The sequence below is a fragment of the Sminthopsis crassicaudata genome, chromosome 1, assembly GCF_048593235.1.
Source record: "Sminthopsis crassicaudata isolate SCR6 chromosome 1, ASM4859323v1, whole genome shotgun sequence".
NCBI classification, from domain to species: domain Eukaryota; kingdom Metazoa; phylum Chordata; class Mammalia; order Dasyuromorphia; family Dasyuridae; genus Sminthopsis; species Sminthopsis crassicaudata.
The window spans coordinates 397,214,963-397,229,970 of NC_133617.1; the positions used below are offsets into that span (position 1 = coordinate 397,214,963).

General features: G+C 48.9%; 2 protein-coding genes across 7 annotated transcripts; one reads left to right on the forward strand and one right to left on the reverse strand.

The window, feature by feature from the left end:
* The first annotated feature begins 851 nt into the window (after positions 1 to 851).
* Positions 852 to 6,103, forward strand: PAQR4 (progestin and adipoQ receptor family member 4). Of its 3 annotated transcripts, XM_074279889.1 has the most exons (4): positions 1,155 to 1,289; positions 1,548 to 1,727; positions 3,943 to 4,164; positions 4,369 to 6,103. In XM_074279889.1, exons 2-4 carry the CDS (start codon positions 1,562 to 1,564, stop codon positions 4,800 to 4,802), a joined length of 822 nt encoding a protein of 273 aa, XP_074135990.1. In that variant the 5' UTR covers positions 1,155 to 1,289; positions 1,548 to 1,561; the 3' UTR covers positions 4,803 to 6,103. The 3 variants fall into 3 exon arrangements, with proteins under 3 accessions (XP_074135988.1, XP_074135991.1, XP_074135990.1); XM_074279887.1 differs by having other exon boundaries at positions 852 to 1,727; XM_074279890.1 differs by lacking the exon at positions 3,943 to 4,164 and having other exon boundaries at positions 852 to 1,727.
* A 117-nt stretch (positions 6,104 to 6,220) lies between these two features.
* On the reverse strand, positions 6,221 to 14,314 carry PKMYT1 (protein kinase, membrane associated tyrosine/threonine 1). 4 transcript variants are annotated; one of them, XM_074279883.1, is made up of 9 exons: positions 14,072 to 14,177; positions 13,207 to 13,256; positions 12,068 to 12,435; positions 9,908 to 10,401; positions 8,623 to 8,729; positions 8,112 to 8,284; positions 7,854 to 8,011; positions 6,728 to 6,826; positions 6,221 to 6,533 (listed from the first exon to the last, which is right to left on the reverse strand). In XM_074279883.1, the coding sequence occupies exons 3-9, from the start codon at positions 12,416 to 12,418 to the stop codon at positions 6,428 to 6,430; spliced, it is 1,488 nt and encodes a 495-aa protein (XP_074135984.1). In that variant the 5' UTR covers positions 12,419 to 12,435; positions 13,207 to 13,256; positions 14,072 to 14,177; the 3' UTR covers positions 6,221 to 6,427. The 4 variants fall into 4 exon arrangements, with proteins under 4 accessions (XP_074135984.1, XP_074135987.1, XP_074135985.1 ...); XM_074279886.1 differs by having other exon boundaries at positions 14,149 to 14,166; XM_074279884.1 differs by lacking the exon at positions 13,207 to 13,256 and having other exon boundaries at positions 14,149 to 14,314.
* Between the last annotated feature and the right edge of the window lie 694 nt (positions 14,315 to 15,008).

Below are 15,008 nucleotides of genomic sequence, written 5' to 3' on the forward strand. Positions count from 1 at the left end.
TAGCTCCTGCTAGTCCCACTCCTGTCTAGGAAGTTCTCCCACTTCCTCTCCAGATATTAATAACTTGCTCATTTTTCGGGGCCCTGTTTTAAGTTCTCAGAACACTGATTTTTCTGATCCTTTGCACAGAAGTTTATCTGGAAGTCTTAGGCCAGGGGCAAGTTCCGTCAGGAAGAAGGGTGGAGGCGGCGGCACAGGAGCGTTCCAACTGTCCTAACAGTAACCTATCCTTCAGCTAAGTCAGCCTCCACCCCAGTATAGGGATAGGGTTGAGAAGAAAGGGAATCCAAGAGAGGGGTACTACAATGACGGAACTAGGGAGAGGCCCAGAGGCGGTCTGCAGTGTGGCAAGGCATGCTGGGTAAGAACCTCGAGGCGCCAGGACAGCTGGAGTGGGTAGAAGCCCACTTTGGTCCCAGGGACAGGATGGTTTCATCTCTGCTTCTCTTCCCCATCAGGATGAACTTTGAGATCAGGGTCCAAATCTCTTCTTCCTCCCCTGAAAGTCTCATCTTCCTCATTTCCCCTTTCTCAACTTCATCCCTCTCCCAGAGTAAGGGCAATCAATGAGTGACGACTTGTTCGGGGAGTGTCCCCAGCCTGGCTGTCCAGTACTGGGAGTTCCGGGGGGAGGGAGGTGAAGGGGGGTTTGAGTATCTTTGCAGAAGGCGGCAACCAATTGGGACCAAAGTCTTGAGCACTGCACTGTTCCTAGGGACGACAGCCACGCCCCGGGTCCCTCCTAGAGATGGTAGGAAAGAAGAGCTCTGCAGGATCAAAGTCCTGCCTGGGCCTTTGGAAGCTTTAGAGAGGGGGGTAGAGAGGTGGAGTGAAACCCGGGGTCCTTCCCGCTCCGGCTCCTGGCAGAAAGTGAATTATGATAATAAACCAAGGCGCTCTAAGCACGTGTTTTAGAAAGCATACCCACCCTCCGGGAGGGGCCTACTTAAATTATGCTAATAAGGAAATCGGGAGCTGCCATTGAGATTCTGCTGGGAGCAGCAGTCCCGGGCATACCTTGGGGACTCGTAGAGGTACCCTCTCGGCTTCGAGAAACGAAGAGAGCTGGGGTGTCCATTGGCCTTGAGAGCAGTGACGTCAGGAGCCCAGCGCGCGAAACCGCGGAGGGATTGAGGGGGAGAGAAAAATGAGGGCGGGGCCTCACTTCTGGCCCCATCCGCTGCTGCGGTAGCGGCACAGAAGGCAGCGGGGACTGACTGGCTGCTGGAAGAATCAAAGGAGACTCAGGAGAGCCCCTTCACAGTCCAGGACCCCCGGCCGCGCTCCGGGTAATTGCACTTCAGCCAGTGGAATCCTCTTCCCCAGCGTTGTAGCGGGGACGCCCCCCGACCTCTTCGAGAAAGGGAAGACGCGCCTGCGCAGCACGAGAAGGGAGTGGGCTAGAGTCCAAGACCCCAGGCCTGGGGGCGGGACGCGTGCGCAGACTGAGGGGCTGGGGGAGGGAGGGCGAGCTGCTGGGGGGCCCCGGTGCTACTGAGAGCGCGCCCCCCTTCCCCGCCTTCGTACGAGTTCCCGCGTTCGGACAGGGTCTGACCGGGCCATGGCGTTCCTCTCGGGCCCGCGGCTGCTGGACTGGGCCAGCTCGCCCCCACACCTGCAATTCAACAAGTTCGTCCTGACGGGCTACCGGCCGGCCAGTAGCGGCTCCGGCTGCCTGCGCAGCCTCTTCTACCTGCACAACGAGTTAGGCAACATCTACACCCACGGTGAGCGCGTCCCCCGGGTGGGGCAGGCCCCACCCGTGCCCCCCGGCTCCCTGCTCTGTTCCCGCGGAGCGCGCAGCTTCCACTCTGCGCCCCTCTCCTGGCCCGCTCTTCATCACCGGCATTCCGTTTTGCTGACATCCCTTCCTTCCCCGCGTCCGGAGCCTAGCTTGCGGATTACCGCATTCCCCATCCCCGCACGACTGTCGCTTCCTGTTTCCAACTCTGAATAAAACCCCTTTCTTGGCCCGCATCCCTCGCCTTCGCCTATTGTCCCACTGGCCCCTGCAACGCGTCTCACGGCCGCAGCCCGCCCCGATGCCAGTTCTGCCCTGTGCGGGCCCCTGGCCTCTGCTGCCATCCCCTCCTTTGCCTGCTGCACTGGGGATTGAGGGCATAGCGGAGCCCGGGAAGAGTATGGAAAAGCCAGGGGCTTTCCAGAGCTCCGGCTTCCTGCAATCTTGTCCCCGGCAGATCAAAGTCGGGGGAAGGAAATCCCGGGAGATGAAGGGTTAATCCCGTTACCCTAACTGCAATTGCCCCCTTCCTTTTTTCTGCTCCCGAGTTATAAATCAGGATTATCCTTGGGCGCGGGAACTCAGAAAGCAGGGAGAGGATTAGGATTTGGGGAAAAGCTTTTCGACTAAGGACGGGAGGTTGTAGTTTCCGGGAAGAAACGAGGGTCTTTTAGGAAGACGGCAATGGGAAGAGAGTGCCAGGGGATGGAGATCGGGCCGGAGAGAGAGAGGGGAGAGGGATAAAACACTAGATTTCAATTTGGCACGGAGGACTGGTGACAAAGCTCCTGTTGTTTATGACCCCAGGCTCGGCCAGTCTCTGCCCCACCCCCACCCCCTAAAGAACTTCAAGTGTTTGGGGCCCCATGACTTCCCTGCGTCCCTGGGGGGCGGGTAGATGGAGCTGTATCTGTGAGGTTGTGACCCTAGGCTAATCCCTCTTGAGCTGAAGAGAATTAGCTTGGTTCTTTATCAATCCCATAATCCCTTGTGTGGGGGTCCCACAAGAGGCCTTGACAAAACAGCCGGTTTTCTTCAATTAGTGTTCATTCATTTCAGGGTCAGTTGTCTAACTGAGGACATTTAGTGGTGGGGAGTGTGTGGGAGCAAGGGGGTAGGGAAGGAGTCGGTGGCGCATCTAGATCTGGGAGCCCTCTAACTGGCCCTCCTTTCTCCGCTAAAGACTGCCCGTGTCCTTTCCCATCCCAGAGCCAGCTGCCTGCTGGAGGTTTCTCTGTGTCACAGCTCCCCCTCGTGGTCCAAGATGCCCATTGCCGCCCCTTTGCCCTCTTCTGGCCCCGCTACCTTGGTCAGGGCTGAGCTCTGCTGACACAGCTGCTGAGCTTACTAGGCTTGTCCTTGAGCTGTTCCTGGGAGAAAAGAGAGAGTTCCCCTGACCTAGCCTGGGCTGAGGGCCATTTATGGTCTCTGGGACCAAGAAGGCTGTCCCAGCCTTTTGCTTCCCTGATATCTGAAGGCCAAGTACCAGTCAAGGACTGGGTAGAAAAATGATATTTGATGTTAATGTAGAACTTTACAATTCATATCACTTTCCTGATGTAATTTCAGGATTGATAATTTCCTACTTTGTACAAAGAAAGAAAGAGGTTTATTAGATAAGGTGTCAAGTACTCCCCCTCTCCATTTCATCCAGTGTCCTTATCTGTAAAATGAAGGTAGTTTGGAAACCATTTTGTAAACCTAAAAAATGTTCAAGAAATTTGAGTTCTGTTGCCTAAGGTCAAACAGCAAGGAGCTGGCTCAGTGATTTTAGGGATGGTGCTTTTTCCTCTCTACCTACTACAGAGGGTCCCATTTCTGTTTTCTCTCTGAACCAGCCCTCAAATGGGAGGGTGGGCCACAGAGGGGAATTGGAATAAAAGAGTGAGGGAGTTGGGAAGGACAAAGAAATCAAAGTCTAATCGAATCATACCCAGGTTGTAGGGATATCAGAAGTTGGAAATTCTTATGAAGCCAAGTAATTAGAATTAGCTAGGTGACTGGAATCAGAGAGCTAGGTATCTTCTTGTCACTCCTATTCTTAGCTTGGTCTTTTGTATAAAATCATTAGAAAGGCCCAAATTTCTTATTTCTCCAGATTTTGCTTTGGAAGAAATTATGGGAAGAGCTGGATAACATAGCAATCTGGCTGATACTGTCCCTACATCTTTCTACCTCCCCCTTCCCCCCCATCCCAACAGGCTTGGCCCTCCTGGGTTTCCTGGTGCTGCTGCCCCTGACCATGCCCTGGGGACAGCTGGGAGGGGGCGGCTGGCTGGGGGGAACACACTGTGTGGCCTGCCTGGCGCCCCCTGCAGGCTCTGTGCTCTACCACCTCTTCATGTGCCACCGTGGGGGTAGCCCTGTCTACGCCCGGCTCCTTGCCCTCGACATGTGTGGGGTCTGCCTCGTCAACACCCTCGGTGAGCCGGGAAAGGGGGGGGAAAGTGGGTGCTGGGTGGGGTTGACTTTGTCCCACCTTTTGAGATGAGAGCAGTAGACAATTGGATAGAGAAAGGGGGGGTGGGATGGAAAAGATGACTTCTGGATTCTTTTTGTGGGGTTTGGGAAGGGCTCGGAGACTGAAAACTTCTCACTCATCACTTGTGTTCTGTTTCTCCTTCTAGGAGCCCTGCCCATCATCCATTGTACCCTGGCGTGTCGGCCTTGGCTGCGTCCAGCAGCCCTGGTGGGCTATACTCTCTTATCTGGGTTGGCAGGCTGGCGAGCCCTCACTGCCCCCTCAACTAGTGCCCGGCTTCGGGCCTTTGGCTGGCAGGCAGGAGCACGACTGCTGGTGTTTGGGGCTCGAGGGATGGGGCTGGGAGCAGGAGCCCCAGGATCCCTGCCCTGCTATCTTCGAATGGACGCATTAGCGTTGCTGGGGGGGCTAGTGAATGTGGCCCGGCTGCCTGAACGCTGGGGGCCTGGCCGCTTTGACTACTGGGGTAATTCCCATCAAATCATGCATCTGCTCAGTGTTGGCTCCATTCTACAACTGCATGCTGGTGTTGTACCTGATCTGCTCTGGGCTGCCCGCCATGCGTGTCCTACGGACTGAGCTGTTTTTTTAATCTGCAAAAAAAAAAAAAAAAAAAATGCTCCCATTTCTTGAAGCTGTAGAGGGTTCCATTTTTCCTTCAAGATCCCCCAAAATCTATAGCTTTGTTTTTCCCTTAGGTCTCCCTTTTCAAGTCTATAGAGCTTTTTCACATTGTCTAATCATGAGCTCTTCTCTAGAGTACCAAAGACTCTCATTTGAGTTTCCTAAATGTGTACTCTTTTCCTTCCTCAGGTCTGTAAAGGGTTTTCCAACTCTGTAACATTCCTTACTTTTTTCATCTCCAGAATACATTCTCACAGCCTATCATGTTTTCTAGAGCTATTTCAGTGATGAGAGCTTACCCCAAGAGGTAGTATGATGTGACTGAATGACTGACAGCATCAGGAATCAATGGATTATTGCCCTCCACTATTCTACTATCTCTGTACTGTGACCTTAAGAAAAGGGCCTTGGATTCCTTATCTGTAAAATGAGGAGCGAGTGATGTAAGTTTTATAATTTTGAAACTTAATATTTCATCTAGGTTTCCAACTCTAAATGTTTGCACATATGCTACCCTTTTTCAGAGCCAGTAGTCGATAACCTTACTATCAACCTTCTTTGTCCTTCACTAAATTGGATGGGGAGCAGTGAGGGACTCCCCACCTCCTCCAGTGTCTGGTGGCTTTAAGTACCACCTCTCAGCATTTGCACAACTGAAGTCTCCTTCCTTGGCATGGTAGCCCCTTATATTTAACTTTGTAAAAGCTCCATCTCTTGATATTATTCCCTTTCCTCTCTCCTCCTAAAACCTCCTCTGCCCCTAAGCACCCCCAACCATGGATTTAAGATTACCAAATATCAAGATGTCTGCTTCTTGCACAAGGCCTCTTTGCACAAGGATTGGGCCAGGGTGGTACTGCAGAGGAAAATCCAGCTTCTCACAAAGACTCACAACCACTTCTAAACTAAGGCAAAAGACTAGTTCTCTGGTCCAAGAATTCAGGCTTTTTCTATTCTGCATAAGATGGATCCAGAGGGTTTTTTTAATGCCCAAGCAAACTTTAAGCCTCACCTGTGGACTGAAACTGCCCAGGTCTGCCTGCACTTTTTGCCTGAGGATGGTGCTCTTTGACTGTTGGTTTTGTAAGATTTGGAAACCTCTCCATCCCTGACAATGAAGATGCAGCTCCAATCACCAGTCTTCTTGTATGAGGACTAGCATTTTGGAACAAAAAACGTCTCCTACCCTAGACCCAATCTCTAGGGTTGGAATAACCAAGGATAAAATCTATAATAAATGGAGCAGGATGAGCTGATCAGGGAATTGGTTTTGGGTTTTTTTTGTTTTTTGTTTTTTTGGGGGTGGTCACTCCTTAAAGATCCTATAAAGGCAATTTTAATATTCTCAATTACAAGAACAACCAAGAGTCCCCTAGACTGAAATAGTTTTTATTATTAGACTATGCCATCTCCAAAATTTACAGAAGGGATCTTAGAAGAACTGTCCCTTCCCTGCTGCCAACCCCTCCCCAACTTATGGAAAGCATAGGCCTATATACAGAAGTGTCCTCAAAGTAAAGAGCCCTGGAGTGAAGAACAAGGATAAAAAGATTAAAAACAGACTAGGGTTTGGTTGGGGCTCAGTTGGGGTCAAGTGAATCCTCAAAGAGGCTGAGGAGGTTCCGGGGCTCAAAGGAGGGACCCTGGGGCAGCTCCGGGCTGATGCCACTTAGGTCCAGGGGGTCCCTGTAGGCAAGGAGAAAAGAACAGAGTGAAGGCCAGAACTCACTACACCAACCAGCCCCTTTGTCTCACATCCAAGGATGCCTCACTCAGAATCTAAAGATTCAGTTCTCTTTTGACCACTACCTCTCCTAGTCTTCAGCTTTTTCTCAAATTGGGCTTTCCTTTTCCCCTATTCAGACTCAGGTTCTCCTTACCTTATCCTCCGTCCACCTCTGACATCAGGGGAACCATTTCGAGGGGTGGAAGTACCCCCAGGGGAGCGGGCTAGGATCATCGCTGGAGATAGTGGAGGGCTATAAGGGATAGAAGAATTTGAACCAAAAAGGGAAGGGGGCACAGCAGACACTATTTCCCTGAAAGTTCTAAGATTCTAGAAGAGAAGCATAAGGCTAACTCTGTAGCAAGGATTCCTAACGTTTAGCAATTTGTGAAGTCTATGGTCCCTTTATCAAATTAATGCTTTTAAATCAATAAAATAAACAAGAAAACTGGATTTCAATTCTATTAAAAACTATCAAAACTTTTAAAAACAAACTTATAGATCTGAGATTAAGTAAATTTTGTAAACTTAATCTTATCCACTGACTATTAAAAATCTGTGATATGCTTGTAAAGAAAAAAAAATCCCATTATTAACTCACAAAAAAAAGGATAACAAAAAATGTATAAAATATAAAAAGGATTACTGTCCTATACTTGCAAATTATGCATGTTGGGAACTGTCTCCCTCTAGCAATTTATTTTGCTCTTGTAGCATTTTCCCAACTAAAAAACCTCTTAAATAATCTGGTACTAGTCAAATAATAATTTCTCTTATACTTTGGGATCTTCCAACATCGGAGAGTTTGAACAAAATATTTGTTCTGTTTTTCCTATTGTCTAGATATTTGGAATGTTTTAACATGTTTCCATTGTTAGATACTATTAGATAACATCCTACCATCAAATAAATATGGTAAAACCTCAATATATCTTGAGCCTAAAAGTAAAACAAATCAGGTCCCTAGTAGATCACATCTGTTTCTATACTGAACACAGATGTGTTTGAAACAAAGTAGAATTTCATTTAATGAGACTTGGCACAACATTGCCATTTCTCCTAAACTATAATTTGGGATGTAATGGAAGCTTTTTGGGAGACTAGAATGTCAGAAATATCATTAACTCCAATCTGAGATAGTCTAGTCAAACAAGTATTTATTAAGAGGCAAGGCTAAGCAATAAGGATATAATAAAAAAGGTAAAAAGTTAAGAGTGGTTTTTTTAAAAAGTTCTAAGCCCACCTTTCCCACTGAGGCTTGGTTATCTAAGTTGACTTACCCCAAGCTGTCATCTTCCCAGTCACTGGAGATACTACTGTCTAGAAGGAGGCTAGAAAGTGGGGAGCTGGGAGGTGTGGCTGGAGGACCCAGGGGGCGGAGCCAGCTGGCAGGGTTGGCCAGACTGTGCCATAACCAGCATAGCAGAGAAAGGAAACCCTATGGAAAAAAGTGACATGGAGGTGAAAACTCCAAAGGAGAACTTTTAAAGGATTAGGTGTACTTAGAAATGTTAGTAGGAGCAATCAATGGAACTTACTTGCCATAAGGCTCGACCTCGACTCAGGATTTCACTGGCTAAGCCTCCCAGGGGTCCCCAGTGCCTCAGCTTCCTTATGACCTCCAGGGCTAATAGGGTTTCAGCCGTGGCACGCTTCTTGGGGTCTGGTTCTAGCATCATGGTGAGGACAGAGCGCAGCTCAGAGGACAGGCCTATGGAGGAAAATAGGAATAAATTGCCATACTTCTCAGGAACCTGTGCTCCCAAGCACCCAAATGTAGTTCTCCCAGGTACTCTAGAAGGCTTTCCTTTAGTACCTACCACAATTTATTCCTAGTACTAGGACTTAGTTACTCCATGGTCCAATTTTGTAGCATTGATAAATAAGTGGTATTTTCTTTGGCATTCCCCCGGCCCTTCTGGTACCTAAGAACCTAGGTATGCCTTCTCTGTCTACCCTGGAATACAGGTCAAACCCCTTTATCTGAACTACAAAAGGGTATCTTGCCTTGGTGTCTCTCGCCACTCTCTCCCTTCTGCCCCTACTCACCAGCAGTGAACTCAGGGGGCAGATAGCCCCTCCGGAGTTGCTGCCAGCCCTCCCCACCACGAGGCAGCTCCATGTTGCAGGCGACTTCCAGAATGGTAAGGCCCAAGCTGGGGAAAAGAGCAATATTAACCCACAGAAACTAACTTACTACCCCAAAATAAAATATTCCTATTCACATCCAAAACCACAAGAGAAAATAGCAGTTGCAAATATGACATCTAGTAGCAGAAAGTCAAATTTTTTTAAAAAGAAACTTTTTTTTGTAGAAGCCTTAAAGAGCACTAGGAAGTAAGAGAACAGAGTAGGACTGCTGAAGTTCCTGGGAATGGTGATTATCCCTGGAGCCTTTCTCCAAGCAACTTAAAACAGAGAAACTTAGGCATACCACTTCTTCTTTTTCTTTTTCTGAGGCTGGGGTTAAGTGACTTGCCCAGGGTCACACAGCTAGGAAGTGTTAAGTGAACAGATTTGAACTCAGGTCCTCCTGAATTCAGGGCTGGTGCTCTATCCACTGCGCCACTTAGCTGCCCCTGGCATACCACTTCTTAACATAGTCTGGAATCAAAAGCAACTGACTCACCCAGAATTCTAAAGAACCTTTCAGGGTTTCTTGCTGTGTTTTAATGGCAAAGTCCCTGAACAGAGTAGAGAAGGGAATTCTACCTTCAGCTGTATACTCTTCCTAATGGTCACCTAGAGAAGCAGCAGCTACTCCCTGGCCATGAGTTTATTTTTGGAGAGTCCCATAGAGTGTTATAATGCTTCAGGCCATTCTTGATACATAGCATGACAGTCCCTTATGCACGGACATTTTCCATTTTCATTAAGATTCTTACCTGCAGGGTGTAGCTAGGTGGCACAGTGGATAGAGCACCAGCCCCGAATTCAGGAGGACCCAAATTCAAATCTGGTCTCAGACACTTCCTAGCTGTGTGACCCTGGGCAAGTCACTTAACCCTAACCTCAGGAAATTAAAAAAAAAAAAAAAAAGAAAAAAAGATTCTTACCTGCAGTAAAATTTATTTCAGGAACTAGAAACATAGGCCTCAGCATCATCTGAGTAAACCTATCCAAGCTCAATCATATTTAGGGTCAGAAATTCCTTCCAAAAATAGAATAACATCCTTTCTCCTAGAAAACCCTAGCCTGTTCTCTAAGAATGTGATAACTCTGTCTAATGGAATGAAACTATTCAGCTTATCTATCTCTAACACAACCTCCATTACCACTTTCCTATCCCAACTCCTAAAGATTGGTTCTTTATTTTCCTTCTCTTCCTACTTACCTGAATACATCTGCAGCAGTCCCATAGCAACCCTGCAGTAATTCTGGAGCCATATAACGGGGGTCACCCTCTTGGGCCTCACCAGGCCCAGCTGTCCCCAGCTCCACCAGCAGTCCAAAGTCTCCTAATTTGCAGCGGCCTCGGGGCCCCAGGAAAATGTTAGCTGGCTTGACATCCAAGTGGGCCAGTCCATTGCTGTGTAAGTGTGCCAAGGCCAATAATGTGTCCCGAAGATAGCCCCAAACCTGGGCCTCAGGTAGGCCAGATCCCCGAGCCTCACAGTGCTGTTGTAGATTGGGCCCACATAGCTCTGTCTGTAAATACAGGAGCCCACCCTCTTCCCAAGCTTTTTCCAGACGAACACAACGAGGATGCCGGCCCACTTTTTCATGGCCCCCAACTTCTGCCAACTTGAGGGCTCGGTCTTGAGGACCCCGGAATGGGGAGACTGAACGTTTTACTGCATAGAGACGACCATCTTCCTTGGAGCGAACCTAGAAAAGGGGGTGGCAGGTAGAACAATAAGATATTGCCAAGTCTGGAAAGGGAAGAGTTTACAACTTAGTGTAACACCTATATATATGGGAAGACATGACTAACTTTAGGAAGCAAGGCAATAACATTAGCACAATATTAATGTGTCAAAGGCTCTACGACAACGTCATTAGAATGGAGATAGCTAGGCCAGAAAATTATGTAAAAGAACCTAAGGAAAACATTGAGGATAGGAAAGAAATTAAATATTAAGGTTCTCTGGTGGGGAAAAATTTAAGGACGATAGCAAAACAAGGAGAGTGTACAAGGGATTTTTTATTGTCAACTTTGGAGATGACATCATATTAGATGAAATAATACTACTTTTTTTAATGTTATGGAAATATATTTTTTTGCCCATTTGTATTTATATGACCCTTAGACTAGGGAAGAAATTAACCAAAATGATTCTCTAGTAATATAAGCAGAACACAAAAAGAAACCCTTGTCATTAGACTATTTTTCTAATTGGCTGAGAACAAACTTGACTTTGAACAATAGTGGAATTTGATTCAATTCTTTAACCCTAAATGAGTGATTCTCAGGGCAGCTAGATGGTGACGTAGATAGAATACTGGCCCTGAAGTCAGGAGGATCTGAGTTCAAATCCAGACTCAGACACTTAACACTTATTAGCTGTGCAACCATAGGCAAATCACTTAACCTAAATTGCCTCACCAAAAAACAAAACAAAAAATAACAAAAACTAAATGATTCTGAAAATCAATTTTGTGTATTTTCTGAGACTGAAATATACTTCAGGAGACGATAAGGTGACCAAATTAGGAATATATAAAATGAACAATTTGGAAAGAAAGTTAAATGTCACATATCTAGGACAAGATAACTTTCTTTTAATTCACAGGCTATCTCCTCTAAGAAGCCTTCCTTAATTATCCCAGTTATTAACACTCTTCCTTGAATATTCCTAGAGCATTTTGTCTCATTTCTTGTTTGCTCCTTTCCTTATATTTTACTTATCTGTGTATGTCACATTACCCTAGTAAAATTCCAGATCTTGGATGGCAGGAACTGTTTTTAATCTTCTAAATCTGTGCTTTATAAATGAGGTGAATTCTATATATTTCTAAGCATATCGTTTCTGAATTTGCATGTACATCAATTTATTAAATCCTCAATGCCTAAGCAAATGCCTAAAAAAAAGATTGTATTTTATGTACATGGAGAAAGGACAGTAGGGAAGAAAAGAAATGTGTGCCAGAAATGGACACCAAAATGTGGTAAAAGGATGAGTATTTAGGGACTGTGTCCATACAGTAGATCTCTGGGAACCAAACAGGAGAAGGGATTAGGAAGCTCTAGAAACTCAGGACTAAATTTCAGTTGGGGTTGGGCTACTATAAAATTTCTGAACACAATAAAAGGAAAAAGCTCTAGATACAAAGTGAGCAATGAAAATATACCACTGCCCATCAATTCCATTTGAAAAAGCAAGTCCTGAACAGCTGATTTTTAAACCCTGCAACTTAGGGGTAGAACATTTGCTAGGAGATAGGGCTCAAAATAGAGGCATAATTGTCTTCCTTGAAAGTTTTCAGAATTTAGTGAAAAGAAAAGAGCTGGAGTTTTATTACAGGACCAAGGAATTCTTATACTCTCACTCACCTTGAAGACCTCCCCAAAGGAACCCCGTCCTAATCGCCCAAGCCTCTGGAAACTCTGCTGGAAGAAAGATTCAGGCCGGTCTGGGTCATAGCCCCGGCTCTGCAATGCCCCTGGGGGCCCGCCCCGGAATGAAACTCCTCTGGGTCTGGGTTGGCTCCAGCCTGGGGTCCGAGGGGGAAAGAATCGGCTGACGGAACCACTCCCCTTGGCAGGGGGCCGTGGGGGAAGACTCCTATTCAAACCCCCAGGCCTCTTGAGAGAGAAGCCAGGCTCAGCATGACGAAAGTAGGCAGGCACAGGTACCGGAGTACCACTTAGAGGTGGAGGGGCCCCTTCTGTTGGGACTGGCATGACTGGCACAGGAGACCCTACAAAACAAAGGCAAGAGTCAGTAACCAGTAAATCATCATGAGAAAAAGCTTAAAATTTTCTCATTGTTTACAGAATTAAGATTATTTTAGCATTCAAGACTTTTCTACAATTTGGCACTAACTTACATTTTTATAATTTATATAATCCTTCTGGCATTCTACAATCCTAGACTGTTCATCATCCTTCAATATTATATTCTTCACTCTATTCTCTCCAACCTTTGAGCATTTGCTGATGCTGTTCCCAGTATCTAAGAATTCCACCTCTCCACATATTTGTCTGTGGAAATTCTTCCATTCTTTCAAGACCCAACTCAATAGGCCCTTTTCTTCACGACATTCCCCCCACTGCAAGCTGGAGGTGACTGCAACTCATGCCACATCTCTCCTGTGATCACTCTATGTGATCGCTCAAATTATGCGTATCTGCGTATGGGGGGGGACTGAAAATGTCAGGGGCTTCTCTGTTCCCCATGACCAGCACAGTTCTCGGAGAGACTACCTCCTCAGAGTAAATGCCGCTAGGCCGAAAGCCCCAGGCCTCATCCCTGTACTGAAGGAGAAGGGATTCTACCAAACATGCGCACTCAGGGCAAAAGAGGCCCAAACACCTTCCAGTGACGGCTGCCACAAGACAACCTGCAACCAAGCTACACAGCCCTGCCCAGAGCAAGCACTGCCCAACAGAAAAGCCGCCTTTCCCTTCCTTCCTCTACCAATTCCACAAACGGAATGATTCCGCGGAGCCGGGCTCCACCACTCTCCTACCTGTCTGTCTTCTAGCCCTCTGCAATCCTGGCAAAGCAAATGCTTTAAACCTACAGTCAAAAGCAGATGGTTAAAGGGTGGCACGTTCCCTTGGGAAGGAAGGGCCTACAATTAAAGCTAGAGTTCCCGCAGCAAGTGGCTGCCATTCCGGGAGCGGGGCGGTGCTGTCACTTAGGAGAGGGGACCCCGGAGACGGGGGTTATCAGTGGGAGGAAGGGCACCCATGGCAGCGAACAGTTATCAGAAATGAGGTGATGGAGGGGCCCGGGAAGGAAGGAGCAGCAGGGGAGGGGCAGGCTGCTGGTCATCCAAGGTGGCGAGGTCCCAGAGGTCAGCGAGGGGTCCTGGAAGGGGAAGGGCTGCCACAGGAGGAGGGGGAGGAGGCAGCGAGAGGGCGGGGAATGAGGAGTGGGGGAGAGGTAGATACGGGGAGAGGAGGAAGGGGACAGGGAGGAATGGGGGAGGGGAAGGGACAGGGCTATCAAGAAAGTCTGAGAAAGAGTAAGGGAGGGGAGGGCTCAGCACAAAAGGTGAGTCTGTCAGGGAGGTAAGGGCAGGGCAGGGCAGGGCAGGGACTGAGGGGATTAGGTCTGATGAGGAGGGGAAGGGGAGAGGCTGTAGGGGCAGGGGAGGGCCGGGGGTCCCGAAAGAAGGCTGTAAAAGCGGAGGAGGGAAGGGAAGAGGAGGGGCTGAAGGAGGAAGAGCAGTCAGGGAAGGGCGGGGCCGAGCCGGGAGATTGGGGATGAAGAGCTGTCAAGGAGGGGAAGGGGCTCGGAGGGCGGGGCAGAAGGAAGCCTGTCAGGAGGAGCTGGGAGGGGAAGGGGCTCCGGAGGAGTGGCTAATGGGAGGAGCGAGCTCGCAGTACCTGGGACTCGGGAGGCCGGGGCTGGGGCTGTTACCGAGGGTCAGGGGTCTTCTAAGGGTCAGGGGTCAGATGCTCACCACCAGGTGGGGTCTTGGGCTCCTACTCCAAGAGCCCCGGATGAGCCAGTTCGGCACGGGTCCAGACTTCAGGGTCGCGCGCAGTAGAGGAGGGAGGGGGGAACAGGGTAGGGGAAGGGAGGGTCCTGACGTCGGCTGTCCCTAAAGCTCGAGCGCTTGGAAGGGTGGTGGAACCGGGAGGGGCCCATACGCGCGCGCGGCGCCTTCTCGCGCCAAAAATTCCAAATGAGCCTCGTGGGCCCCGCCTAGAAATGCCTTCAGCCTCGCCTTCGCTTGACGGATTCACCAATGAGCAGCGCCCCCACCAGTCCGTCCCCATTATGTGTCCGCTCTCGTAGCTTGGCGAGGCTCTGGGCCCCGCCTACTCACTCCCTGGCCTACGCAAGCGAAAGCACGGGGCGGGTCTTCCAGCTGATAGGCCCCGCCCCTCGCCACACCCACTACGGAACTAGCCGGGCGGGTTCCTGCTAGGGCCCTACACGTGGCGGTGCCTCCGCCGCCCTCTGCTTGCCGGGGGCGAACTGTGAGAAATCTGAGCTGCCAGGGATCGCGGAATCCAAACACTCCCAATCTAACCCCGTCCGCACCCGCACAGAGAAAAGAGTCCCCGCGGAGCCTGACTGTGGTCACCCAGACGCCACTTGGAGATGTACATAGAAGAGAAGGCCTGGGAAGCGCGTTCCCCGTGGGACATCTCCAGTCCTCAAGGAGGTGCTCCTGACAGCCACCTTGCCTCTGCGCCGTTCACCCCCATTGTTCCTAGTCCCTCCTTCCAGGTGGAAGGCACTTAAGTAAACGGAGTGCTGCAAACAGAAGCTCTCCTCCTGAGTTCGGATCTGCCCTCAGTCACTGACTGGCTG